We start from the raw sequence: 25,183 nt of genomic DNA, 5'->3' as shown, positions 1-25,183 counted from the left end.
CTATTTATAGTTTGAAGTTGGATTATAACCATTGACTTGTGAATTTGGAGGTGGTCAGGCAATATAAAGTCTAATGTAAAAATCTTAAATGTGTATCTACTACATCAAGACAGAAGGAATGATTTCTGTGTTTGGCAAATGATCTCATATTCTGGACAAGAATCAAGTTTACCAAATGTTGCTTTTGATTTGTGACAAGAGACTATTGCGTGTTTTGTGAGCCTTTACCCCTAGTGTGATCTGGCCATTTGGAATTAGTGATCAGGGATGGGCGACAAAGTCAAAAGCTTTTAGAGGTTAATCAGGTAAATATATTGGAGTAGGGGTGGGGCTAACTACAAGAATGAGATATTTAAAATAATACTCTCAGATATCGATGTAAAACTGCAACAATACTAGTTCCATGCTGGCCAAGTGAGAGGACGGCAGCATTTACCAATCGCACACAGCTTCTGGGCATTAGTTGTCCTGCGAACCAGGCTACCACCCTCTTAGGGAAAACCGACTGGGAGAACTGATATACTCATATACATAGTAGGGCAACAGAAAATGATGCTATTTCCAAGGATTCACCAAAATCTAGTTAATACTTGGTGTGTGAAATTCTGTTCTTAAGAATTAGAAAAGGGCCAGTGCACATTCAACATTTATTCCCAAAACTTGAATAAGTGTGATTGTAGATCATTCGTCTGTAGAGCTCGAGTGTGTCTTGAGTGGCAAAACAAACAAAAAACCCACAACACAACAACAACAACAACATAACAACAACAACAAAAACCCTCAGGCTATTAATTTCTCTATTACCTGAAGAGAAGCTTGGCGTTAACCACATAAAATCTCCATTCTATTTGTAGTCTTGAAGATAGAGCCTGCAGCAAATCGATCAACACTCTGCAAACAGGGTAAATAGCGAGAACAGCTCTGAGTCCTCACTGAGTGTACATGACACAGGGAACACTACTGGGAAAATCTCAGTAGAGTTTATTGAAAACAATCATTTGGTAATAACAGAATTTGACTCAGAATCAGATATGAATCAGAATGATGTATGGTGAGGAATGAATAAAACTGAAAAGCTCATTGTAGCAGCTGGAAGAACCCAGCAAAATTAACTCCCCTACAGAGGAGAATTATTTCCTGAGTACAGAGATTTTCTTATTTAGCTAATATTATTTCTTTTATTTGTCAGACATATTATTCAACAGCAGACTTAGGCACTGAATTTTTGCCAAGAAATGATAATGTATGTTATCCATCAAAATTAACAGTAAAAAAAATTTGGCCCAAAATAAAATTTATTGAACAACCTATCCTCGATTATTTTTAATTGTATGATCTTGACTGTTTCATAATCCTATCCCAGGGTCTAATGGCTATTGATTGTCCATACACTGGCATTGTGGACTATCGGCAGGTGGCTTTGTCATTTGCCCAGGATTTCCAAGAAGCAGGTGGCTTCGTCTTGACCAATTTTGAAGTAAAAGGTATTGAAATGGCTAAAGAAAGTCCTTCAGGAAGTAAAGATGGTAAGCCATCCTTGTCTTTTCTTTTGAATACTTGTATTAACTTTTTTTTTTTTTTTAAGATTTTGTTTATTTATTTGACAGAGAGACAGAGCACAAGCAGCGGGTGCTACAGTCGGAGGGAGAGGGAGAAGTAGGCTCCCTGCGGAGCAAGGAGCCTGATGCGGGGCTCAATCCCAGGACCCTGGGATCATGACCTGAGCCCAAGGCAGACGCTCAACCGACTGAGCCACCCAGGCGCCCCACTTGTATTGACTTCTAAACCAACTATTTTTGGCTGGGGTGGTACTGGCAGGAGGGCCATCAGGAGCTAGGCTAAAGTAGGGTGCAGAGCTGGATGCAGGTGCAGAAGGGATGAATGTGAGATTGGTTGTGGGAGAACTGGGGCTTCTGATGAGTCTTACGCTGATAGAACTTGGCACTGATTGGACACTACTGACTGGCGCTAAAACCTGAACTGCCAAGGCTGTTAATGGAAAACTAGCCCCAGACACTTGCTTATTTTGTAGAGTGCAGTCAGAATTCCTTAGGGTTGCTTATTAAAAATGCAGATTTCAGGGCACCTGGCTGGCTCAGACAGAAGAGCATGCGACTCTTCATCTTGAGGTTGTGGGTTCCAGCCCCATGTGGGGTGTAAAGATTACTTAAAAATAAAATCTTTTCAAAAAATGCCCATTTTAGCATCACCCAGTCCTACTGAATCAGACTGTCTGGAGACAGGGTATGACACAGCCATTTGAACTCTCCTCGCACCCCACCATTGTAGACTACTTAGAGTTTGGGGGTTTTTTTGCTTCGTTTTGTCGATATATTTTTTTTAAACCAAATGAATTGGTTTGTAACCTTGAATTTTTTTTGACATTTTTGCTATTGGGAAATTCGAAGGAGAAAAAGTAGCGTGCTCAGTTCTTCCTTAACTGGTGTTTAAGGAGATTTGGGCCATTTGAATCATTCTCCCAGTGTCCTTCTAAATACTAATACGATGAGCAAAATTGTTAAATAATTAAGATTGGTATAGGTAGGTAGCATAAAATCAAATTTATGATCCAAGCAGATCGTATTCTTTACCTGATGTACATATGCTTTTTTTAAGACTTCGAGATCCCATGTGCCTTATTGGGAACTAATTTTATAAATAGCTTATTATTGGAACTTTTTATATTGTGATAACTCTTGCTTCTCTATGCAGCCTAGAATCTGCAGAAAGTCAGCTTACAACACTTAGACAAAAAGCACACATTGGTCCTTTGTGAAAATACATACTGATTAGCGATGATCATCGTTGCACAGTGGCAGTATCGTAGCCAATGAGGTTTATCCAAGGCATGATTATTGCTAATTGATTAATGATGATCTATTTTACAGCTTGGTTTCTAGGATATAGTTCAGAGAAAAGCTGGGACTGTCTATGTTGGATCTGAGGTGGGGAGTGGTCTATAAGCATAGAGTAAATGAATTAAAACAAGTTTAAAAATAGGCCAACGTTTTATATGTTATCAAATATGAACTAGTGTAATCTTGTTACTTCATAAAAAGCTTTAGAATGAAAAGTGGGAGGCACTCATGGTTACAACAGAAGAAAATTGTTTAAATTTGTTACTGGTATACTATTTCAAAAATGTAGGTCTTCTTTTACTAAAAATAAATGTTTCACTAATTCTTGTTTTTCAGGGGCGAAATATCCAATCGTTATAAGGAATACAAAGGTAAAGATTCTTAAACAACACTACTTGCATCTACTTTATCTCCTTTCATCCCCTCTCCTCCCTTAAAAAGCTGAATTAATCACAGAGCTGTTTTCTATGTCCTTGGATGAATTTTGTCTAATGTAGAAGTTATTCTGAGAGAAATTCTTTGAGAGCAATTCAAAAGCTTGCTTTTTCGGGTTCAACTTGGAAATGTCTTCACAAAGTGACTGTGCCAGCACAGAATACAGTTATAAGCACTCGGAGTATTTAAGGCAAAACCTGATAGATATTTTCCTGGTCCGCCTACTTACCTGCATTAACTTATTAACTCTCTACCAGATAGAGGACTTTGGTGGAGGGCAGATTGCTCAAAGGGAAGTGAACTGCTTTCCTTCATCTCCATGTAGTCTAAAACAAAAGCCATTGCATGGCATAGAAGCATTGCATTTGCCGTATATTCTCTGAATGATCAGAGTTCGGTCACGGGAGTAGAGTCATTAATGAGAGTTGTAGGATTTATTATAGGAATCAGGTCTTACACAGTTGGGAAGGGATCTGGGGAAGCACAGGTTCAGAAGGGGAGTTGGTAGATCAGAGGCATCTCCAGCCAGTTTGCAAAGCCAAGTGTGTCCAACTGCTAAAGTGGGACTGCAAATGGGAAGCTCATGAGGCATTCTGAGGGAGCTCTTACCTCTCACCCAAGTAGTGGGAGAGGACAGCACTTGGCAATAGGATCAGTAGTTGGGAAGCAGAGCTAGATATGGAGCTATAGGTCACTTAGCAGCGGGTTTTTGTCACACATTGAACTAGAGCGACCTTCAGAGAATAATAGCTGCTGCTTTACTTCTGCCTGCCAAATCATATGCAATTCCTGTTTTGGCCAACTTTAAGTTGGAACCATTACAGGGAAGGGATTCTATCAGTTATAGTTCCCAGCTTAACCAAATTGACAAGGTTAAAAACCCTTAGTCCATCCCTTTTCAACTTGGCATCCATTCATACCCCTTACAACCACATTTAACTACCAAATACAGACAGTAGTAAAATTATGATTCCATCTGCAAGATGCAACTATCTTTTATACAACTGAAGACATGCTAACTCTCCAAAGAAGATACAAAGTCCACTCAATCCATCTTTGGGTGGTGTTCATTTCTTTTTAGCTGAGTCACATTCCCTCTTTGAGATCCTTTAACTTAAATACTAAGATGTAAGGTTAACCACTATTTAATATAATAGATCAATAGCTCTCAACTGGAGGTGATTTTGCCACCCAGGAGATATTCAGCAATGTCTGGAGACATTTTTGGTTGTCACAATTGATGGAGGGGGTCAGTGCTACTGTCAGTTAGTGGGTAGAGGCCAGGGATGCTGGATGTGAGGGATAGGCCCCCACAACAAAGAGGTATCTGGTCCCAAATGTCCATGGCACTGAAATGAGAAACGCCATGTTAGATAATGGAGAAATGGTAGAGATGGGTGTATCAGTCTTCTTGTTTACCATAACAGAATACCACAGACTGGGTGACTTAGAGAGCAGAAATTTATTTTATCACAGTTCCAGAGGCTAGAAGTCTAAGATGAAGGTGCCATCAGGTTTCGTTTCTGGTGAGATCTCTCTTCTTGGCTTGTAGATGGCCACCTTCTTGCTGTGTCCTCACATGGCCTCTTCTCTGTGCATGCACATGTGCAGAGAGAGCAGTCTCTAGTATCTCTTACTCTTATAAGCACACCAGTCCTATCAGATGGATTAGGTGACCTCATTTAATCTTAATTACCTCTCCAAAGGCTCTATCTCCAAATACAGTCACCTTAGGAGCAGGGACTTCAACATATGCACTTGTGGGAGGCGGACACAATTCAGTCCGTAACAATGAGGATAAAGAAAGAATTGGGTGATATATAGTCAGATATATTTATTTCAAAGTCAGGAAGAAATACTCATAACTAGTACATTCTTCATTTCTCTCACCGGTCACGTGGTTATAGCTGATATTTATAATTTCCTTCTTTCAGTACAGATTCCACAGCTCCTTTGCCCTTCGCACGCATCTTAGCTAGTCATGTTCCAGTTTGGTGGAATAACTCAAACTTCCACTCCTGAAGTGTCTGTGCCATTTGTAGCCCTGCCTATTTTGGGTTGTGGTAGTTTCCATTAACTTTTGTATCAATATGTAGAAATACTAGGAGATACCCCCAGGAGATCTATATTTGGGACATATTTCTCTTTATCATCCCCAGGCTTTCTGTGTGGTAGCAACTCTAATTCTCCTTGAGGCTCATTTTTAGTTTCCCCATTCAGTACAGTAATCCTCTCTGCCTGTTGATTCACTGATACACAGGTATGGCAGTATCAGCCTGCAGGTTAACGGAACTATTGTTTATTCTCTAACGGAAGCATTTCTCCCTTGGGAACCAAGACTTCTAAACATCAGAGCCCAAAATTTATGCAGATAGAAAACAAAAATTTCACTAGTAGATTATTGTAGTAGCAAGGAACTACTCCCATTTCTCCTATTTCTCCCTCTTGATTTCCAAACCTGTGAATCCTGGTCTGGGTGAAGCAACACCATATATTAATCATATAGAACATCCTGGAAGACATTGCCCAGCCCTGCAAGGTGTGGCCAGCCAGCTAGTTCTGCTCTGAATCTTAAAAACCCATTCTACTTTCTGTCACCTAGCACCTTGAGGACGGTGGAGAAAATGGTCAGATCAGTGAATTCCATAAGAATGAACTTACTGTTATACTTCATTTGTTGTAAAATAAGCTCACTGATCAGAAGTAATGCTTCTGAGCAAAATACCATAATGATGAATAAGGTATCCTGTAGGTTCACAGATGGTGGTTTCCCCAGAAGCACTGTAGTCAGGGAAGACAGATCTATACCCGGAGCAAGTGTATTTCAGTGAGGACTAAGTGCTGGCTTTTTTTTTTTTTTAATTGAAGTGGTCCAGGGACCATATCAGTGGCTCTATTGATATCTGCTGTTGGCAGATTGAGCATTCAGCGGTGGCAATAGGCAGATCAGCCTTGGTGAGTAAGTCCGAGTTGCTGAATGCATGCATCACCTCCATCCTTGTTGCTATAACCATTTAGTTCATGAAGCCATTGAGTAAGGACAGGGTGCCTGGGGAAAGAGGCTAATTAACATCCATAGGGCAGGTCATCTTGTCTACTGATTATCAAAATCTTCATCTGCCATGGTTACTGTCGGTGAGCATTCACATGGAACTCAAATATCTTTATTCTTTGAGCCTGTTTGGCGAGGTCCGTTCGCATACCTTTTTTTCCAGAGCTCCTTTTCCTAACCGACCAACCATAGCAATAGTTATTGCATATGAAGCCATATGGACTTGTGCTTCTACCCATGTTTCCTTCTAGGTGAGATAAACAGCAGGCATGGTGTTCAAAGTTCTGCCCACTGGGAAGATTTCTTTGCACCATACTCCTTCAGGGTCAAACCTGAGTGGGCCTCTGGTTTGTAGCTGTTCACTTTCAAGTGCCAGAATGTTGTGCAGAACTATTTTTACACCAGGCCTGTATTTTTCCTTCCTTGGTCAACTGATCATAGAGAACTTCACATGGGGCCACAGGGGCAACTTGAGAAGGAGGAAGTAATTTAGCAGGACTGGGGTCATGGGAATTTGAGCCACCTGCCTCTGTAACTTATGTGTGCTGCAGGACCTGTACATTCCTGATCTTGTATATTCTGCTACCCCTTAATGACAGAGTACTGCTGTACACACCCAATTTTGTGGCTTGGTGAGTCAGACAACATACAGTTAATAATGGATAGTTCACATGGTAACTTAGTGATCTGTGGTCAAGTGTTGAGTCAAAGCCAGAAGCATTTTCTCAAAAGGAAGACAGTTATCTGCAGAGGATGGTATAACTTTCCTCCAAAATCCTAAAATGCTATGTTGTGATTTGCCTATAGGGACCTACCATAGTCTCCATAAAACATCGCTGTCTGCCACAGACACCCTGATTACCATCAGATCTACTGGGTCATGTGGCCCAAGTGCCTGAGAGAGCATCCAGGATCTCCATTCAGAGAAGGATTAAAAGTGTGTTTCTGCTCCTGCCCTGTTCGAAGGGCCGTTTTCACTAGAGTATGGCATCATGTGATGGGAGATACGCAGGGGCCTCTGGGATACCAGGGAATATATATTTCACCCGCACTTGCTATAGCTGTTGCCTTTTATTTTGGCATTTACCTTTAGTATAGTTAAATATGATTAAGCATTTTAAAAATTTTTTATTTATTTTTTAAAAGATTTTATTTATTTATTTGAGAGTGTGAGAAAGAGAGAAATCATGAGCAGGGAGGAGTGGCAGGCAGAGGGAGAAGCAGACTCCCTGCTGAGCAGGGAGCCTGGTTTGGGACTAGATCCCAGGACCCTGGGATCATGACCTGAGCGGAAGGCAGACACTTAATCAACTGAGCCACCCAGGCGCCCAAACATTTTTTTTATAATTAAAAATTTTGAGTCAACTTATTAAGTTGAATGTCTATGCTTTTATGAGAGGTTAAAAGAGGTGAAATTAAGAATAAATTTTGGGGGGTGCCTGGATGGCTCAGTCAGTTAAGTGTCCGACTCTTGATTTTAGCTCAGGTCATGATCTCAGGGTTATAATCAAGCCCCGCATTGGACTCTGCGCTGGGCATGGAGCCTGTTTAAGATTCTTTCTCTTCCTGGGGCGCCTGGGTGGCTCAGTTGTTAAGGTCTGCCTTCGGCTCAGGGCGTGATCCCAGAGTCCTGGGATCGAGCCCCACATCAGGCTTCCTCCGCTGGGAGCCTGCTTCTTCCTCTTCCACTCCCCCTGCTTGTGTTCCCTCTCTCACTGGCTGTCTCTCTGTCTCTCAAATAAATAAATAAAATCTTTAAAAAAAAAAAAAAGATTCTTTCTCTTCCTTTCCCTCTGCCCCTCCTCCTCCTCCCTCTCTTAAAAAATAAATAAATAAATAAATTTTGGGGGAGAGGATTTGCAAACTAAAGATTTATATGTTATATATGGGGAAAAAGTCTTTCACTTCTGAAATAGCAGTAGAGATGCATAGTTTATTTTTTTTTAAGAAATTTTTGTTTGAACAAATACATCATTCAGTGTTTACCTAAATCTTGATTTTGGATGTGAAATTAATATGTTACTGAATTTAATTATTATTCCATGTATAGCATAAAATTATTTCAGGGACCTGTGAAAGTTTTTAGTCATTTTTTTCTTTGGAACTGTTCTTTGAGTTTTTGAAAGAGAACTTCTAAGTTGTTGCATGCTGGTACCATTCTACAAATTCTCTTATCTTTGTATTTCTCGGAAGTCTTATTTACTTTTTATGTTCCAAGGACAAAAGAATTGCTGACCTTTCAAGTAGGAACTAGATTTATATCACATGAAAATATTTCTTGTACTTCTGGTAGACCTCTAGATGAACAGGAAAGATATTAACCTATTTAGAAAAAGGCGTTTTTTTTGTTTTTGTTGACATAGCTCTTTTGACCTCAGGGGTCTTGAAACTATCATGGTTTAGCCTAGCTAATTTGAATTCACTACAAAGAAGTTGCATCGGACTTTTGTCAGAACTGTGAGTTGTGTAACTTGAAAAGAGGCTTACCTTTGTAGCTAGCTATGCAAAATAGGTTGAAGGGTTAGAATAAGGCTGAATCAGTAAGGGCTGGAAAGAAAGAATGTCAAGACAGGTAACCGAGGTTTCAGAAACAGGTTTTCTGAAAAAGAAGTCTAGGGACAGGAAATTACCTGGAGCAAGGGGTTGCTAGTTGTTTACTCTGTAAGAATGAAAGAGATGGGAATTAGAGTGTGGTAGGGAATTGGGGTTAGATGAAATCATTTAGGAAGTAGGGTGACAAATTGGCTAATGCTGGCAGGGTAGAGCAAAAAATATGCAGAGGACCTCAAAATAAAATTTATGGGAAAATATAGCAGCCTAAGATTAGTAGTCTCCTAGTCATTAAAGCAAACTTTATAGTGTGTATTCAAAGTAAATGTGGATTGAAAGAATGGGATTTCAAAAGTAGCATCAATATTGATCAGGAAGGAGAAATTGGCTGGTGGGTTGGAATTGAGCAAGATTTTTGAGTGTGAAGCAACCTGAGACTAACAGGGTAGTTTCTCATAGATAAGACAGGAGAAGTTGTCTGAAATACAGAGGAGGCCGTATTGGTGGGAGCCATCCATTTAAATGAAGTTTGCTTCTTAATACGACAAATAGTTAAGTTTCATGGTAGATCTTAGTAAAATAGGGGTATGTGTCTGTCTAACTTAGGTATCCTCACAAGGTCAACGATTGTACCTCTAAAGTACAGAATTTAAGGTGACATCTTGTGTGCTAATACCGTAAACGTCAGCTGCTGCCTAAACACTGAAGAACTTATTTTGCTGATACTTGTACTTAATTTCCTCTTTTAAAAGAAATAAAAAGGAAAAAGTCCATTTCTGTACCCTTACTATCTTTTCTATCATCTCTATTCCTCCCTTGACCTGTTGTTCTCCTCTCTACTTCCTACTCTTTATTTTCTTTTGCACTAGGGAGAGGAAGTTCAGTGTCAGTATGTTGTGACATGTGCAGGACTTTACTCGGACCGTATTTCAGAGTTGAGTGGCTGTAATCCTGATCCTCAGATTGTACCATTCCGGGGAGATTACCTGCTCTTGAAGCCAGAAAAACGCTATCTTGTAAAAGGAAATATTTATCCGGTAGGTGATGATGCTTCTGCCTTCTTACCCTTCTCAAGATGGTTATGGGCAAAAAGGGAATGAAACAAAAACTTTTACTTGGGTCAGAAGTTAAGAGCTATTTAGAAGTGCTTTTTTGGGCAAGCATTTCACATGTTTCTCTTGTCATTAAATCCCTAAATCTTTATTCTGAAATCATGGTTATGAAATTGTAATTAAGTGCCTACAAGTGCATGTCTCTAGAAAGTGGAGTGTACCATGGGAGGGACTATCAAGAAAGAACCCAGTTCTTCCCCTTCTCTGGTGGGAAGAGCACTCATAAGAGAACTTTCCCTTATAGCATGCCCAGATACCCAGCTGTCTTTCTCAGTTTGCTACCAATAAGTGCAGAAAAGGAGATGTGGCCACTCTGTAGTTTCATGGTATAGACAGAGCCATTTACATGAAGAATTCATTCTTCTCTCTGGAACTGCTAGGTTGAACCAGATGAAATTGCCGCTATTCAGCTATTTAATGTTTTTGATGGTACCAAAACGTATACCTCATCTGCTTCAACCTAATGCATTTCCACTCTCTAAAGGCCTATACTATAAATGTGTGTTTTTTCCTGGCAGCTCTGATTTTACTTGCCAGCCACATACATTCCTAGTTGTGGGTTAGGGGCTGGGGAGTGGGGAATAACCTGAACTAGGACAGTTCTCTCTCTCTCTTTCTCTCTCTCTTCTTTAATCCAGAGAGAGGAACATATGGGACAGCGTATATTGGTGTCAACAGCATCACTGTTTCCTGTGTGGCATTTCTAGGCAGAAGTGTGTAAATATAGAAGGGAATATCTGTAATGCAACTTAACGGGATGCCTGGGTGTCTCAGTCAGTGAAGCGGCTGCCTTCAGCTCAGGTCATGATCCCAGGGTCCTGGGATTAAGTCCCACGTAGGGCTCCTTGCTCAGCGGGAAGCCTGCTTCTCCCTCTGCCTGCCCCTCCCCCTGCTTGTGCTCTCTCTCTCTGACAAATAAATAAAATCTTTAAAAAAAAAAAAAGTAATGCAACTTAAATGCATCTGAAGAAAGTGTTTTATATTACCAGTCGAGTGTTTGCATGTATAATAGAATGCAATATGAAATGGTAATTCTTTGTTATGTTAAATCCCTAGGTCCCAGATAGCCGGTTTCCTTTCCTAGGGGTTCACTTCACACCAAGGATGGACGGCAGTATTTGGCTAGGGCCTAATGCAGTTCTTGCCTTTAAACGAGAGGGCTACAAACCCTTTGACTTCAGTGCCAGAGATGTTATGGATGTAATTATCAAGAGGTAACTTTATGTAAAAAAAAAAGAAGATTTTATATGTTTATATTTTTAATGTGGGAAATTTTATCTTTATATTTATTGGGTAAATCCTCATATTTGTGATTGGTGTATCGATTGTTTTTTATTAATCCAGATTAAGAGCTTTGCGGAATAAACCTAATGTTTTAACTACTTCAAGAAAATTCTTGGGTGCCTGGGTGGCTCAGATGGTTAAGCGTCTGCCTTTGGCTCAGGTCATGATCCCAGGGGCTGGGATCCAGTCCTGTGAGCCCCACCTCTGGTTCCCTGCTCAGTGGGGAGCCTGCTTCTTCCTTTCCCTCTGCCATTCCCTCTGCTTGTGTTCTCTGGCTCCCTCTATCTCTTTGTCAAATAAATAAATAAAATCTTTAAAAAAAAAAAAAGAAAGAAAATTCTGAGTCAGGGTAGTGTCTTGGTCAAAAAAACAAGACCAAGAGCCAAACACATATCTGACAATTCAAATCTTGTTTGGCTAATCTTCTAGTTGAGTTTGGAAAAAAAAAAGTTTCTTTCAAAATCAGTAGATGGCTTACTTTGAAAAGATCATTTCAAGCCAGTCACCATTATTTTGAAAACCACCAGAAAAATTGCTGATAACCAAAGTTGTTTCCTTTCACGGAAAACTAACAATAAATTATGTTGACCTAGATGGCAGATTCTTTATTATAGTAAGGAGTAACTTAGTGAGGTATTTTGTTTGGTCCTTTTAACAGCGTTGCGCGCTAGAGGGTTTCACATCAGAATCACTAGAAAGCTTGTTAAGCTATACTCGAGTTTCACCCTTCATTGATTCTGACACAGAAATCTTAGCATGTGTGCTTCTAAAAACATATACGTACACACAGACCCCGTGGAGTCTGCTTGAGGGTCTGGAGTATCTTGCCTCTGGCTGACTAACGAAGAGCAGATACTCTATTTGCTTAATGGCTCTGATTTAAAGATCTGCGATGCCTTTTAGGTGTGGTTTTGAAAGCGTGTAGCGTCTGCATTAGAAAACCTTGCTGTGGGCGGGCTTTACAGCATCCGCGTTTGAAAGCAGCATTCCCTGGGAATTGAAGTTGGCAGGTTTATTCCTTTGATGAACTTTCCTTCTTATATTGACCAAAGTTGATTTTCTTTTCATATGTGTTTTTTTTTCTGATTTTGCCTATATTTCTGTGATGTCACCCCCCCAATCTCGTAGTTGTAAAGATGTTTCATAGTAATCATTCCTTTCTCTCATAAAGATTTTTTTTTTTTTTTTGCTTTCAGTGGCTTGATTAAATTAGTGTTCCAGAATTTTTCCTATGGAGTTAATGAAATGTATAAAGCCTGTTTTCTCAGTGCAACAGTGAAGCACCTTCAAAAGTTTATCCCTGAAATTACTGTCAGTGATATACTGAGGTAAGGAAAAGCTGTGAGGATTGCAAATACGGTCATGACCTAGGTGACCCTGGAGGTGGTTCTGACGTGGTGATTCATGAGCACGTTTACAGAGTCCGCGTGCCCACTGAATCTTTGTGTGTCCTCCCTTTCCCAGCAAGCTATTGAGTTCCCTTTGCAGTGTAGGCATCAGGCCTTGTGCGTCCTGGCCCTTAGTGCCTGAACTAGGTGCATTTATAACCTTTAGGCCACCTTACAGCGTCAAACTCGAATGTCCACTGTAGCTATATTGTGATGCCACCTTCGCTCTCATGTCTAGCTGTCACTCATGATAAAAACATCTTGCCTGAAATTTTGTAATCTCCCTGGCCACTTACTCTTGTCATTGCAAAGCCTTTTGATTTTAATTCTGTATGAGATCATCAATCACTATGTTAACTAGGTAATAAACACAGAAAACATTATATTTTGATTGCTTTTTATAACCTTTTAGACATACGTCTATACATGACATCTTCCTTTCTTCCTCTCGTGTTCTTTCTTGGGTGCTGCTCCCCTCCGGGATTGAAACTGCAGGCCAGAGGTGGGAAGTAGTGTGGTAACAGTCAGCCTGAGTCCTCGTGCTCCAGGGATGTGAGGCCAAGGAAGGATAACTTGAAGGATAGCTTTTTTCTCAAGGATAAAAGGCTCTCTGGACTTGAGCTATACATCGTCCTAAATACCACCCAAGCCTATTTTCTTTTTCTATTTGGTGATATTTTAGGGTGTTCCCCATTTTCCCTGACCAAGCTATTGTTAGGCCTAAGCAGCAGTGTACTTTGAAGTACTCTCTGTCCGTGAACCCATCCCTTCATGAATCTCTAGGGCACTGAGTGTCTGTCTTCTCAGTAACAGCTGCTGAACTCGCCTGGAAAGAGAGCGATAATCATGTCAGCTGTCTCCCTTACGGGAGCTGAGCGTCATGGTCTAAATCTGACTCTTAACGTATCATTCTCAGACCAGCCTCTTTGAATCCTTAGAAGAACTATTAAAACCCAGCTAATATTTTTACTCTTATCTCTCTCACTCCTTCTACTCACCTCCTGAAATGGAAGGGATAAAAATATCTAGGCTTTCTTTTCTTTCACTCACCTATAAATAAAGGCTTCTGTGTTTTCAGTGGTCTGCTTTAGCAGATTTCTTACGTTTTATATCTGAAAATAGATTGGTCAAATCTGGTATCTGTTACTGCTATTAATATTCCTTAAAAAACACAATAGGTGGGGGTACCTGGGTGGCTCAGTCGGTTAAGCATCGCCTTCCGCTCAGGTCATGATCCCAGGGTCCTGGAATCGAGTCCTGATTGGTCTCCCTGCTCAGCAGGGAGTCTGCTTCTCCCTCTGCCCCTCCCCCCACTCATTTTCTTAATCTCTCTCTCTCTCTCAAATAAATAAAATTAAAAAAACAAAAACAAGCCCACAATAGGTGGACATAGTGAATTCTGTATATGAACAGTTGCAGTGAATTCAGTTCCCGTATTCTATTACCACCCTTTCATAGAAGCCTGGGGAAAACTCTTTAGACCAGTGGATTTTATATGGTAGAACTGGGTTTTGGTGAGTATTCCTGTCTCTGAGTGTAAGGGTGTGAATTTCATTTTCCAGATGCATTAGTAGAAAAGGGCACACAGCACTGTAGACAGGTACATTTATAGACAAATTCAACCTAATCAGAGGGTTTCCCTTTGGAGACACACATTCAGCAGTTCCATATACTCCTTCCCTTGATTCCTATAGCTGTTAAAAGAAGGAATTATCAGTAGCAAAAAGGAAGTTGTAGAAAATATGTTTGATACCATTTATATCAGTTTAAACAATACCATATATAGTTTATGGATTGTATATGTCATGTGAAAATAATAACGAGCATGGGAGTAATAAGCACCTAATTCGGGGGAGTGGTTACCTCTGGGAAGAGAAGGGGATGGGATCAGGCTTTCATAGGTGGCCTCTGTCATATATCTGTGAGCTTTATGTCTTAAGCTGTTTGGTGAAAAAAAAAAAAATAGGTGTTTATTATGTTAGTCTCTGTACCTCGTTATATGCCTGCAATATTAAATAATAATAATAAAATAAGATCAGTAGACTTTCCCACATTTTGAAGCTCAAGTCCTGCCTGTCTTGCAGCTCAGTGTAGTAAAACCATAAATGCTCTATCATTAATATTGAGGCAGAAGCATATTAAGCAGTTTTAGATAGTCAAAGAGAACTGAAGCTGCACTTTCACTGGGATATTTAGCTTAAGATAGTGTCCTTAAATTGCCACTGAAGGGCATCCAGCTTGACTTCCTACTGCTTAGCCAGACCATTTGGGGCAATAATTTACTGGTGAACATTGGATTGGAATGTAAAGTTATAATCTGTCAAATACATGTACTAGTTATGAATTTCTACTTTATTTTAATTTTATTTATTTATTTGAGAGAGAGAGAAAAAAAAACAAGCAGGGAAGGGGCAGAGGGAGAGGGAGAAGCAGAGTCCCCACAAAGCAGGGGCTCAACGCAGGGCTTGATCCCAGGACCCTGAGACCAGGACCTGAGCCGAAGGCGGACATTTAACCAAATGAGCCACCCAGGCTCCCCTAGGTATATACATTTCTTATTGGTAAATGATGATTTCTAAGGTTCTTAATTTTAGCTCTGAAGTCCTTTCATTTGTTCTATGATTAATTTTGACGTGGTAGTCTAACAGTTTTTATCTGTTAGTCCCGTAAGAGTGGAAAAGATGAAGACACATATGCCAGGATCCCCTCTTTTTCCCACATTTCATTTAAAAAAATGTCTTATTTGGGGAATTTTAGAGTAAATTTTCAGGTCAGACGTTTTCATGGTGTGATAGCTAAAGACTATACTATGTCATTGTGAAAGGCAAAGGTGAAAACCAAACATTCCTACAATTAAGGTGATGTAGATCAAGGTTTCCCAATCTTGGCACTATTGACATTTTGGCCCAAATAATTCTTTTCTGTGGGAGACTGTCCAGTTCATTATGGAATGTTTAGCAGTGTCCCTGGTACCCACTAAATGCCAGCACTACTCCACTAGTTAGAACCAAAAATGTCTCCAGACATTGCCAAATGTCCTCTAGGGGGCAAAATCTCCCTTGGTTGAGAACAACTAGTCTAGGCAATTTGGCAACCCTCATGCTACAAAATACTCAAGAGTCCGGAGAAAATATAAGAATCCCTTGAAATCCATATAGTTGTGAATGCAGGAAAGTAAGGAGCATCCCACGAGCAAAAACAAAGAGAAAACTGAAAACCCATGTACTGAGAGGAATTGGTGCTGATGCTATTCTGGGTAGGAGGGGGGTAGATTTGCTGATTTTCATGCAAATATAACTGAGCTTTTATTTTTAATTGATATATGATTTATATACAATAAAATATGCAGATCTTAAGTGCTCAGTGGATTTTGTGGTTGTAAAAGCTCATGGACCCACTACGTAAAGCAAGGTATAAAACATTAGGGACTTAACATTTTAATTGCTGGTCAAGTGCTGGGAAGGAGGCCTGTTTATAAAAGACAAAAACTTGGAACTGAGACCCCTATGTAAAGCCAGGGGCTCTTGAAGGGCTATACCTTCAGTGAAGATAAAAGTGTAGGGAAAAAAAAATCCCCTTGGCACCAGGAAGTATTAAGGAAAATTTTGTCTGTCCTGGTCTTGGGGGTAGGGAGGATGTGGAGGGGGCTAGAAGCTCCTAAAAATCTAGAAGCCTGGGCCTGCCTTCACAAGTGCTTGGAGTTTGAATTTATACTACCAGCTTGATCTAGGAACCTTAAGCTGAGAAATTAACTTAAAAAGTAGATCCCAGAGTGCCTGACTGGTTCAGTTCATAGAACACGAGACTCTTAATCATGTCATGAGTTCCAACCTCACGTTGGGTGTAGAGATAACTTAAAAAAAAAAAAAAAAAAAGTAGGTCCAGTCTTGTTTGGATCCTTCTTCAAACTATTTCTCTCTCTCTCTCTCAAATCAGAGAGAGAGAATCAGGGTAATTTGACCACAGACTGAATATTGTTAATACAAAGCAATTATTAGTTTTGAATTATTATTTTTAAGAATCCTTTTAAAAGAAGTGAAGTGAGATGGTAATGCTATGTGGGATTTGGTTTAAAATAATCCAGTTGAAAAGAGGCGGATAGTGAGTAGAGATGTAGACGAAACAAGATTAGCTGTGTGTTGGTTATTGTTGGAACTAGGTGATATATACATAGCAGTTCGTTGTGCCATTCATTTTACTTTTGTATGTGTTTAAAAATTTCCATTAAAAACAAAAGTTCTTTGAGGATGGTAATACCTCAAAGGAGGACGGAGCACCAGATAGAAGCAAATGTAAAGCCTCCGTAGAGGGACATAACCTCAATCCAACCCTATGGAACTCCCGCTAGATAAAGTCCTGCCGTTCTGAATGGGACCTTGCCATCAAAAGTTATGAAGCACCATAGGGAGAAATAAGCACATAGAATAAATACCAGAATTAGACCTCTAATAACTTTGGCTAACAGTAATGTTAGACTGTAAAGTAACCCAGTGAATTTAAATGGATAATAATAATATCAGAAATCATAAAATAATCCAGAAAACATGAAAAAGAATAAGACACCCCCCCCCCAAAATCTGGGCAAATTTGGAAACCAACTAACTAGAATTTCTAGAAATGAAAAATAGAGTTCTTACATTTTAAAACTCAAATGACTAAGACAGTTGGTTAGACCTACCTTAAGAGAAAATTAATAAGTTGAAAGGTAAATCTGAATAATTAGAGAGTGACATTGCAAGATAAAGGTGTATGATGTAGAAATTAAAAGACATGGAGAAGAAAATGAGAAGATTCCAGACTGTATACGTCATAGGATTTCCAGAGAAATTGAGAAGAGGCAATACTTTGAAGAGTATTTGAGAATTTCCTAGGATTGACAAAAAGACGTAAAATTCACAGGATGCACAGTGAATCCCATCTGAATAAATAAAACAAAATACAAGAATGGAAATAGATTATATAACTTCCAAATTAGTACAGGAGGAAAAAAGAATGTAAACATTCAAGGGGCGCCCGGGTGGTCCAGTTGGCTAGGTGTCTGACTCTTGGCTTCAGCTCAGGTCATGATCTGAGGGTGGTAAGATCAAGCCCTGGTCTGGCCCCATGCTCAGAGCAGAGTCTGCTTGGGATTCTCTCTTCTCTCTCCCTCTGCCCCTCCCCCCCACTCACACTCACTCTCTCTCTAAAATAAATGAATCTTTAAAAATATTAAAGAAAACTCAGTAAGTCAAGAAAGGATGTGAAAAAAAAAACCAGAAAAATCAGGTTAAAAAGAGCATAAAATAATATGGTAGAAATCAAACATATCAGTGATTACAATAAATGTAAGTATACTTGGTAGTTAAGACAGAAATTGTCATGTTGAATCAAAAAAAAATTCATCTATGTGCTAGGCAAATTGCTTATTAGAAGAAAGATGAGTAGGGGCACCTGGGTGGCTCAGTTGATTGAGTGTTCAGCTCTTGGTTTTGGCTCAGGTCATGATCTCAAGGTCATGGGATTCTTTCTCTCCCTCTTCCTCTGCCCATCCCCACCACTTATACTCTCTTGCACCTGCTGTATCTCCCCCTCTCAAATAAATGAATAAAATCTTTTTTTTTTAAAGATTTATTTATTTGTCAGAGAGAGTACAAGCAGGGGGAGCAGTAGGCAGAGAGAGAAGCAGGCTCCCCGCTGAGCAAGGAGCCAAATGAGGGTTGATCCCAGGACCCTGGGATCATGAACTGAGCCAAGGCAAACGTTTAACCAACTGAGCCACCCAGGTGTCCCAATAAATAAAATCTTTAATAAAAAAAAAAAAAAGGAGGGGGAGGGGGAGGAAATGATGAATACTAGTCATTTTAGATAAAATATACTCTAAGGCAAAAATTATTAGCAATAAGTCACTGTAAACTTGTTGCATATAACAGAGATATGAAATACAGAGAACAAAAATGGACATAACTGCAAGCAGAAATCAACAAATCCAGAGTTGTGGGTGATTTTAAGACTTGTCTGTTGATAGAAGATAAATCAAGCAGATAAAATATTAGATGATTTGAAAAACGCAATTAAAACACTTGACTAAATATGTATAGGACTCCACAACTCCCATCACAGAATGCTTGTGTTATTCAAGCCCTCAGAAAATATATACAAAGGCTAAAAAAGTTCTAATCCCCAAATCAAGTTCTCAACAAAATTCAAAAACTGGGCATAGAAAAACCATGTACTCTTGTCAATCCATTTAGGGTGAAGGTTAGTAACAAAAATACTCCTCCTTCATGTTTGGAAAATTAAAATGGAGTAGTTTACTTTCCCCATGCAATATGCTCATGTGAACTTCTATTTTTAGATTAACAGTAGATCCCATGGTGAGTTTTATAAAATACTAAATTGTCCTATTTGGAACTGGTCAAAGATGTCAATTGTAGCCTTTCATAGCTCTTTTCCAGCTCACAGAGTAATGCCTGCCACAGAACAATAAAGCAGTAAATATAGCACTCTTCAGATGAAGGAATGCCATTAGTTACATATTCACCTTTTGTTTCTAGACATGTAAGGGTTTAGAATTTACATTACCATTAAATTTAGCTATAAATACAGCAAAATACACAGCTATAGATAGCACTAAACAGGTCGAGGTAGCTGAATTCACAAATATTAAATTTGCTAGCTTGTTCTTTCAGCTATTAAAATAGAATTTTAAAGAATTAGAAATTAAGGGGCACCTGGGTGGCTTAATCAGTTAAGCACCCGACTCTTAATCTCGGCTCAGGTCTTGATCTTAGGGTCATGGATTTGGGACCCACGTTGGGCTCCACGCGGTTATCGTGCCTACTTAAAAAAAAAAAAGAATTAGAAGTTAAGAAAAATTACGTTTCTAGCCTTACTGAGTACTTACTATGTACAAGGCACCAATCTAGACATGGGGGTGAAGTAGGGGTGTTGTGTAAGATATTGGCCCTTAAGAAATTTATGATTTATCTTACCTGAAATTTCAAGGTACAATGCTCATGTCAAGATGAGGTATTTTGTGGGGGAATGCCTATATATAATCATGCAAAGAAAAACCCTGAAGTTGCATTAAGTGCTGAAGAGGGAACACAAAGACTTTTGTAGTTTAAACATTTCATGTTAAATAGTTAACTTTAGTTTGAGCTAAAGTGAGATACTTAGAAAAACAATATTGTATATTGTTTTTCACACTTTGGATTACGCTTTGAACACTTGGGCGGGAGGGGACACTGAGAAGATAACTGGTGTCTTAAGAGAAATAAATTAAGTATAGACATTTGTAATTGCAGCTAATCAGTATTAACTTACATTTGCTTGGAAGCGGAAGTCAAGGGAATGTACTAACTAAACCTCTGTAAGAGGGGAAAGTTCTATTTTGATCACTCAACATCCATGGCTGGTTATGTCACTGTGTGTCCCCTACATGTTGGCCTTCTGCCAGATAAAAGGAGCAGGACAAGAAGACTCCTAGAGATGCTCTTAAAAGCAACAGCAGCATTCTTCAGGAAAGGAGGGGAGAAATGCTGCTTGGTGAGCTGAGCTAAGCTGCAAGGACAGCACGTACAACATGGAGCACACACTGGCTGATAACAGGTGTATCAGCTGATCTGTATCCTTACCAGAAGAAATTTTAGCTTCAGTCTGGTTCTTTTTGTGTTCTAAGGGTTGTATCTGATTCTTCCTTGGAAATCCTTACACCTCAAAAATCCCCTTCCCCAGATTCCCTGCAGGCTTCTATAGGGCAGATTACTTGCCTTTATTATAGAACCTTTTACCCTTGTTGTAATTCTTATTTACCTCTCTATAAAGGGACAGTTATAGCTGTGTAACTTCAGGCAAGTTATTTAATCTCTGTTTCTTTGCTGTTAAATATAAATGGTATCAGCCTCTTACAGTTGTGAGAATTAGAATTCCCAGTACAGAGAAAGCACTTAGTAAATAATAGTTATTAGTTATTACTTAGTCATTATCTTACCATCATTAGAGGACAGTGCTATTATAGTGTTCTCTCTGTCTTCCTCAAGTACTTACCTTCATTGGCCCAGAATCACTAAAAATGTTTAATATTGTTGCCTAATTTCTTGAGTCTTCGTGGTGTGTTTGAGTCAGCTGTTTTCTTTTTTTTTTCTAATTATTATTTTAAGTAAGCTTTATGCCCAACATGGGGCTTGAACTCACAACCTCAAGATCAAGAGTTGCCTGCTTTACCAGCCGAGCCAGCCAGGCACCCCTAAGGCAGCTGTTTTCAAACTCGGTTTTCTGAACAGTTCCAAGGGAGGTAATTTTTTTTTTTTTTTTTTTTTTAGGTTAAGCAGGATTTATTTTCGTTTGTAAGAGAACCCTCTTACACCAGCTTTATTCAATTCTCCTGAAAATGGTGGCATTCCTTTAAACTATTCTTTTAGAAGCTGCAGTTATGTAAATAGAACATTGGATTCAACCTCAAGATGTGGGCCCTAGTTAGCTTTATTATTCTGCATGTGATCATGATAAAAGATTAGGGTGTTCTTCACATTTCCAAGCAAAATCCAATTTAAAAAGCTTGTTCTTACCAAACCTCTACAAACAGCCATTTGAGAGTAAACCAGCAGAGCATTGCATCACCCCAACGAGGTGTAGGTTTCATTACATGCACCAACAAATGACATGGCTAGCTCCTGCATTCCACGTCTACAGAATTTGTTTTACACCTATTATACCAAGCAGCATTTTAAACACTAGCTGTATACTCCCTAATAAGATAAAGCAAAACAAAATACACCATCACTTAATAGTCTTCAGACATGATTACACTTCAACTTTCATAATTTTGACAACGCATTCAAAGGACAATCTGCAGACAACTAATTTTAACAGACAATACTTTAAGCAGACATGACTGTCCTAATTGTGTATTAGGTAAGAATTTTACAAGTATTATTAGCAGTAATGGTGGAGCTGGAGAGCATCGTGTCTTCTCCATGGCGCACAGTAAGAACCAGTAATAGTGTGGTGGAACTTATGACCCTTTCTAAGGCCACAGCTCTTGGCTCTTGTAGCCTGCAGATGTCAGTCCTCATGTCTCGCTGTGCTTGTGGTTTGGTGATCCCTTGGGTGTCAGGATTTCTTCTGATAGCTTATGGAATGGATCAATGAGGATAACCTCAAAGAATTGGTACATGGAATCTTCACCAACTCAGTAAGAATTCAGGACTCTCAGAGCCCCACAGGGACGTCTGGCTCGCTCATCTGCAACAGACTGACGGCTTCGGGCAAACTTCAGCCGGTTAACGCCATGATGGACAGGCTTGCCCTTTGTCTCACACTTAGGAACTGGGCGTTTGTAGCCACCACATTGCACATGAGTCCAATATATGACACACCCTTGCTTGGTCTTGTATAAGGGAGATACTTTTGGATTCAAAAATATTTTATTCAAATTTCATCTGTAAATTTTAACTATCTTAAAAAAATTAATTTGTGAACTCAAGTGTTGTAAAGCAGAACTTACAGTCGTAAAGGCTCTTACCATATTAACATGCTGCCAAGTTAATTCATTTTTTTTGCTTTTCTTATTATCTCTATTTATTTGAAGGTTATCCTGATAGTGAAGGCTAAACTGTTGAAAATAAAAACAAACTACAAAAAATAACTTGCTGCCATTTGCAAATATTGCTCTCCATCAATTTTAGTTTACAATCAAAGCAAAATGCAAAAATAAATAGAATTCTGTAGTTACGTAGGAATGCAACTGACATACATAACTCCTATTTTTATTACTTTATATTAGAAGAGACTTATTTATTCCCATTGATTTTATAATAAATTCATCTTATAAATCCAAATTAATTAATCTGTTCTAAGTGTGGATTTATCTGCTACTTTGGGGAAAAACAAATATTTATAAGTAAATATCTGTGTATTCTTTGGTAGCATTTATTGACAATGTTATGTGGCAGGCATTATGCTTTAGGCTAAGGGTGTATTTGACAGGCTACAAACTGATAGCCTTTGGCTAAATGCAAACCTATTGGGTTTCTGCATAATTGTGCACTTAGAAGAATAAAGACTTTATTGGTTTAAGAATACTTTGAAACCACTGATTTGTAAAGTGTCCTATCTCTTCCAGTCAGTTGACTACCACTCTTACTTTTGCAGAGGTCCAGCTGGAGTAAGAGCCCAAGCCCTGGATAGAGATGGAAATCTGGTAGAAGATTTTGTATTTGATGGAGGAGTTGGGGCTATTGGAAGTCACATTCTTCATGTGAGAAATGCACCTTCCCCTGCTGCTACTTCTTCTCTTGCAATTTCTGGCATGATCGCAGATGAAGTACAGCAAAGATTTAAATTGTAAATAATGTAAGGAGCTAGGTATGCATTTTAATTTCCACATTCAGCAACGAGAATATGCTAATTGCACCCTTTAAGGAAAATGATTTGAAAATCTCATTTTTGGGTATCTCATTTAGATAACAACTGAACTGTTAGAATGCTCTAACATAGAAATAATAATTTTTTAAAGTCCATGCTCTTTTACTTTGTGAATAAAGAAGCAAGGTACAGTTGTATCTGTCCTGAATCCCTGACTTTGTTATTGACCTCACCAACCATGATCTAGAGAATTGGCCCTTCTAGAATTTCTGGGAACGATGGCACAAAAAATTGATTATTCCCTTAACATTTTTGACTTTATGATACCTAAGCTTTTTTTCCTCTCCTAAATAAGAAAGTAGTACATTGTAGGTTGCAAACCTCCTTTAATTTTGAAGGGTCATAGGAAAGCTCACATTATTTGGAGCAACAGTATTTGTATTTGGGAATTTAAAATTCTTGATTTAAAGAAAATGTATGAAATTTCACATTTTTAAGTAGTTTGAATAAGATTCTATCTTAGCTATAATATTTGTAAGAAATAACTTTGCAAAAGAAACATAAAGGCTTTATTATTCCCAGTCTTTTTTTTAACTGACTTAGTATGGGGTTACCACTAAATCCAAACAGCAGTGCACTATGAGTGGTTCTTGCCTACTCTTTATAGTCTTTTGTGGTTGAGAAACTAAAAGAACTTAGAATTTAGAACTGATAGGTTTTTATGAGAGCAGTTTTAGAATCCTGACACTGATATACAGAACTCTGTAATTTTAAAAATTATTTACCTCTATATCTCTGTTTTTCAGTCACACCAAGTTTCTCAAACGTTGGCCAAGATCACTAATTATTCATGCCTACTTGGTTTTCAGGGATCCTATGAACTTTTATGAGGATATTTCTTCATTTGGGGGAAATACCTAACTTTGAGGCATTCACTTTTGTAAACCGCAAAAGTGCCTTACATTCATGTGTACTTCATGAATATTTTTAATTGTGGCCCAGTGCCAGTACTGTATACTGTATATACGTGTGTGGTATCTGTTGAAATGATTCTTGCACTTCAGAAGGTTGGAAAATAGAAATATAAATGAATTTTTGGCAGCCTACTGATTGGGGAAACTTTTATTACAGAACCATCATTTAGGTGAGACATTTTCATTCATTCCCTCATATATGTGCTCTCTCAGGATTGATCTTCCACTCTTCATTCTTTTCTCTCTCCAAATCTGTGTGATGAGTCAAAGGATGTGCATTTTGACTGGTAGGAAAAACTTCTGTTTTCATCCTTTTCACTTCAAGCCTCAGTGATTTCATTGTTTGAGCTCCTCAGGCATTAATTTGAAAGGCTGTGTCGCCAGCTCATGTGCAAGAAGTAGCGCATCCCAGGTATAGATGAGGCAGTTATCTGACACGAGGGATGAGCATTTGGAAAGCATTCAGAAACCACTCACAGAAGAGACCAGCCCTAATGGTTCTTCATATCAACTGATTCCTCCAAGAAATGGGACACACAGGATATTTTTCTGTTCCATTACAAGACTATTAAGAGATGGAAAATTTTACAGTTCTCTATTTCATAAACAGTGAGATAGCATATATACTAAGCTGTGAAAGATTGAAATTACAAAATATCCTAATTAAAGCAACCCTTATTCCATTTGGGTCTACATTATACCCCCAAAAAATGCAAGTGAAAAAAATTATTAAAAGTGTTTCGAATGTGTAGGTTATTCTGTTTGTAAAACATTTTATATTTATTTATATCAATCAGGTTTTGTTGTGTAATACTGATAATGATATTTGAAAGTTTTGTGTATTTCTGAGAGAAGAAAAATGTAAATTGATATTAAAATATTTTAATGAGCCTTGGTGTTGTGAACATAATCTTTAGTTTCATAAAACTCTGATTCAAGTGAATGTTTTCTGTGTGAAACATGAGCTATCATACCTTTAAATAGTAGCCAATCTTTAAAAAAATGAAAAAACTAGTTCGTGTATAATATAAAAATGAAGTTTATATTTTAGATAAAAAGTATAGCACTTCCCCGCTTACAAAAACGGCTTTGCATTTGGTAATGGTGGTGGTATCTGGCTGACCTCAGTGTCATCTTCATACCCCAGGGCACCATGCTCTGTTCCATAGCAGAATATATATGT

At 38.7% G+C, this 25,183-nt stretch overlaps 1 protein-coding gene and 1 non-coding gene across 4 annotated transcripts in view; both read left to right on the top strand.

The window, feature by feature from the left end:
• Positions 1–24,890, top strand: part of L2HGDH (L-2-hydroxyglutarate dehydrogenase) — a 43,374-nt gene extending 18,484 nt beyond the window's left edge. The window contains exons 5-10 of one of the 3 annotated variants that reach the window (XM_040620882.1): positions 1,364–1,526; positions 3,195–3,229; positions 9,765–9,932; positions 11,064–11,221; positions 12,488–12,619; positions 22,814–24,890. In XM_040620882.1, the coding sequence (XP_040476816.1) occupies positions 1,364–1,526; positions 3,195–3,229; positions 9,765–9,932; positions 11,064–11,221; positions 12,488–12,619; positions 22,814–23,009 (852 nt within the window). In that variant the 3' untranslated portion in view covers positions 23,010–24,890. The remainder of the gene's footprint in view (positions 1–1,363; positions 1,527–3,194; positions 3,230–9,764; positions 9,933–11,063; positions 11,222–12,487; positions 12,620–22,813) is intronic. The other 2 variants (XM_040620884.1, XM_040620883.1) reach the window with 2 other exon arrangements.
• Positions 2,802–2,937, top strand: LOC121100318. The gene has a single exon (XR_005832071.1). It is a non-coding gene; the product is annotated as a U4 spliceosomal RNA (small nuclear RNA).
• Positions 24,891–25,183: the final 293 nt, after the last annotated feature.

The sequence above is a fragment of the Ursus maritimus genome, unplaced genomic scaffold, assembly GCF_017311325.1.
Source record: "Ursus maritimus isolate PB19 unplaced genomic scaffold, ASM1731132v1 scaffold_36, whole genome shotgun sequence".
Classification (NCBI taxonomy): Eukaryota; Metazoa; Chordata; class Mammalia; order Carnivora; family Ursidae; genus Ursus; species Ursus maritimus.
The sequence above is the reverse complement of the archived record's forward strand: the minus strand, read 5'-3'. Positions and strand labels throughout refer to the sequence as shown.